At 48.7% G+C, this 2,406-nt stretch overlaps 1 protein-coding gene across 1 annotated transcript in view; it reads right to left on the bottom strand.

The window, feature by feature from the left end:
• Positions 1–336: 336 nt before the first annotated feature.
• The window catches only part of LOC114050663 (CKLF-like MARVEL transmembrane domain-containing protein 7), a 65,423-nt gene continuing 63,353 nt past the window's right edge, over positions 337–2,406 (bottom strand). Inside the window, exons 4-5 of the mRNA XM_027872519.1 lie at positions 1,964–2,045; positions 337–1,000 (exon numbers count right to left, since the gene is read on the bottom strand). Of these exons, the coding sequence (XP_027728320.1) occupies positions 987–1,000; positions 1,964–2,045 (96 nt within the window). The 3' untranslated portion in view covers positions 337–986. The remainder of the gene's footprint in view (positions 1,001–1,963; positions 2,046–2,406) is intronic.

Genomic DNA, 2,406 nt, shown 5'->3' with positions numbered 1-2,406 from the left:
ATACCAGATGGAACGCTGAAGGGGAAATCAGGAAGAGACGAATTCGAATCCTACCTCAGACCCTTAGCCATGTGACCCTGGGCAAGTCACTGACGTCTCTCATCCTTATTTTCCTCATCTCTAAAATAAGGATGGCATTATCTACCTCACAGGGTTGTTAGGGGCCAAATGAGCAAAGTGCTTAGCAAACCTTAAAGCGCTACCTAAATGTCAGTGACAATATAATGGAACCGAGCATGTGTGTCTGCCCTAACCCAGCTCAGTCAGTGACTTTCCCTCTGAGAAGCTGCATCACCTCCCCTGGGCGGGGTAAGAAAGATCTCTTTCCCAAGCGAGCCGAGTTTAGGTTTTACTTCCTTTGGTCTGCGGCAGGAAAAGGCAGGGAAGATGAAATGAGGCACGGGGGTCGCATTCCTACTTGTACTGTGTTTATCTGGGTGTATCTCACTTTCAGCAAGCTAAACATCGCCAAGGTTGGATTTACAAAAGCAGATAAATTAGGGATGTGGGGGTGGTGTTTTACAAAAGGATTTCTATAATGTTCCTTAGGTCCAGAGTGAATTGAAGACAGCATTAGACAAGGACTCAGTTTTGCACTCCTATTCTATGAAATGGGAGACCCGGGGCCAGAAGAGGTTTCACAGGCAGAAGTAGGCAAAGGGCGTGGCTTCCCTTCCCGGCCATCCTGTCCAGTTTGTCCCATCTCACGCCCAGGAACAGGCAGGCTGTTGCGAGGAAAGCTGGAGAAGAGTCTTTGGGAACCCCATATTCTGGGCAGAACTCCAGGGAAGGGGTAAGGGAACCCTCAGAAGGCCTCTCCATCCTTCTAGGCAGGACTTCGGCATCGAAGACTTTGCTTCAAAAGCCTTTCTTCGTCCCAGTGCCAGGTGGTCCTTCTGGCTGGCCTCCCCTATCAGCCACACGTCCCTGCCAGCCCCACAGGGGCTCTTCCTACCGGGGGGCACGAGGCATTATGAGTGACGCCATCACACAGCTGCAGCTGGGGAAGAAGAGGGAGGGTCAGGTCAGAGGCTGCCCACCAGTGGCACCCATCTGCAATCTGCATCTGCGGAGGGAGGGCCCACACTAGTGACAGCACAGCTCCATGAAATATTGGAGAGTTCATATTGGTATCATCATTACACAAAGAGGCAATGTAATATGGTGAAAAGATTGCTGGGCTTGGAGTCAAAAGACATAGGGTTTGTAAAGTCCCAACTATAATACTTAGTAGCTGTGGGCCAGTCATGAACCTCAGTTTACTGTTCTGTAAAACGGGGATGAGGAGTCCTAAACTCTCTACCTCCCATGGCCATTTTCAGAAAAGTGCTTTTTGTAAACTGTAAAGTGCTGTGGAAACATCAGCTGTTGGTCTCATAGTATTATCATCCTTGACATTGATTCCCTACTCTCTAACCCCTAATCCTGGAGCCCTAACGCTTATGGACAGTAGGGGAGAATACTGCTCACTGTGCTGAGACCTTCTAAGCCATTAAAAATCCTCTTCTTTGCAGAGGTGGGGGACTATGGAGAATTGCATACACCCGTTAATGTGTTGGTTAGTTTTTATTTCTTTTATTCTGATAAAGGATGGCTTAATGTGGAAGGGAGAGGGAAAGGACATTTCTGGAAATGAGAGTGATATAAAAAACAATATCAATTGACATTTAGAAAGAAGAGCATAAAAATAACATATTTTGAAAAGGCTTCTTAAACTCCTCCTGGCACCCCTCCCCAGCCTCTAGCTCACCAAAAGAAGCCAATGCCCAAACCCAGGGCCTCTTGGGGGAGGGAAGAGGGCATGCGGAGGGGCAGAGACAAAGATGCTTCAGTCCTTTCTTTCCCCCATCCATAACTCAAATACTTTTGAGCTCACGCTGAGCCTGAGGGCCAGTCGCAGCCTAACTTCCGCTGATCCATTTTCAGTCAATTCTTTCATGTCAAGAAGTGGGCATTCCCTCACCTGTGGCCTGCGTTATACATGAGATCTTGTAGGATAACCAGATGCTCGCCGTGCACAGGAAAGTCGCCAGGAACCCAAAGACCTGTGGACGAGGAGAAAAAGAGAGGCAAGGACGTTCATCCCCAGTTCTGAAGCTAACTACTCTCACGGTGGTTCCCAGGCTTCTCAGGCCCAAATGCTGGGCCTTTATCACCCCAATGGACCTCACCTTTCTCCTGGTTCTAGGTTGTGTGGAAACGGTCAAGAGGACCCAGGTAAATGGTGGCTCTATCATTTACTATGAAGTGACCTTGGGCAAACTTCAGCTTGCTGGCCTCAGTCTCCTTAACTGCAAAATGGGAAGGTTGGACTATGTGGCCTGAGAGGGTCCTTCACGCTTTAAATCTAGGAACCTTCGTGTGTGTGTGTGTGTGTGTGTGTGTGTGTGTGTGTGTGTGTGTGTG

This window comes from Vombatus ursinus, unplaced genomic scaffold (assembly GCF_900497805.2).
Source record: "Vombatus ursinus unplaced genomic scaffold, bare-nosed wombat genome assembly UNPS02014799.1, whole genome shotgun sequence".
Lineage (NCBI taxonomy): Eukaryota > Metazoa > Chordata > Mammalia > Diprotodontia > Vombatidae > Vombatus > Vombatus ursinus.
The sequence above is the reverse complement of the archived record's forward strand: the minus strand, read 5'-3'. Positions and strand labels throughout refer to the sequence as shown.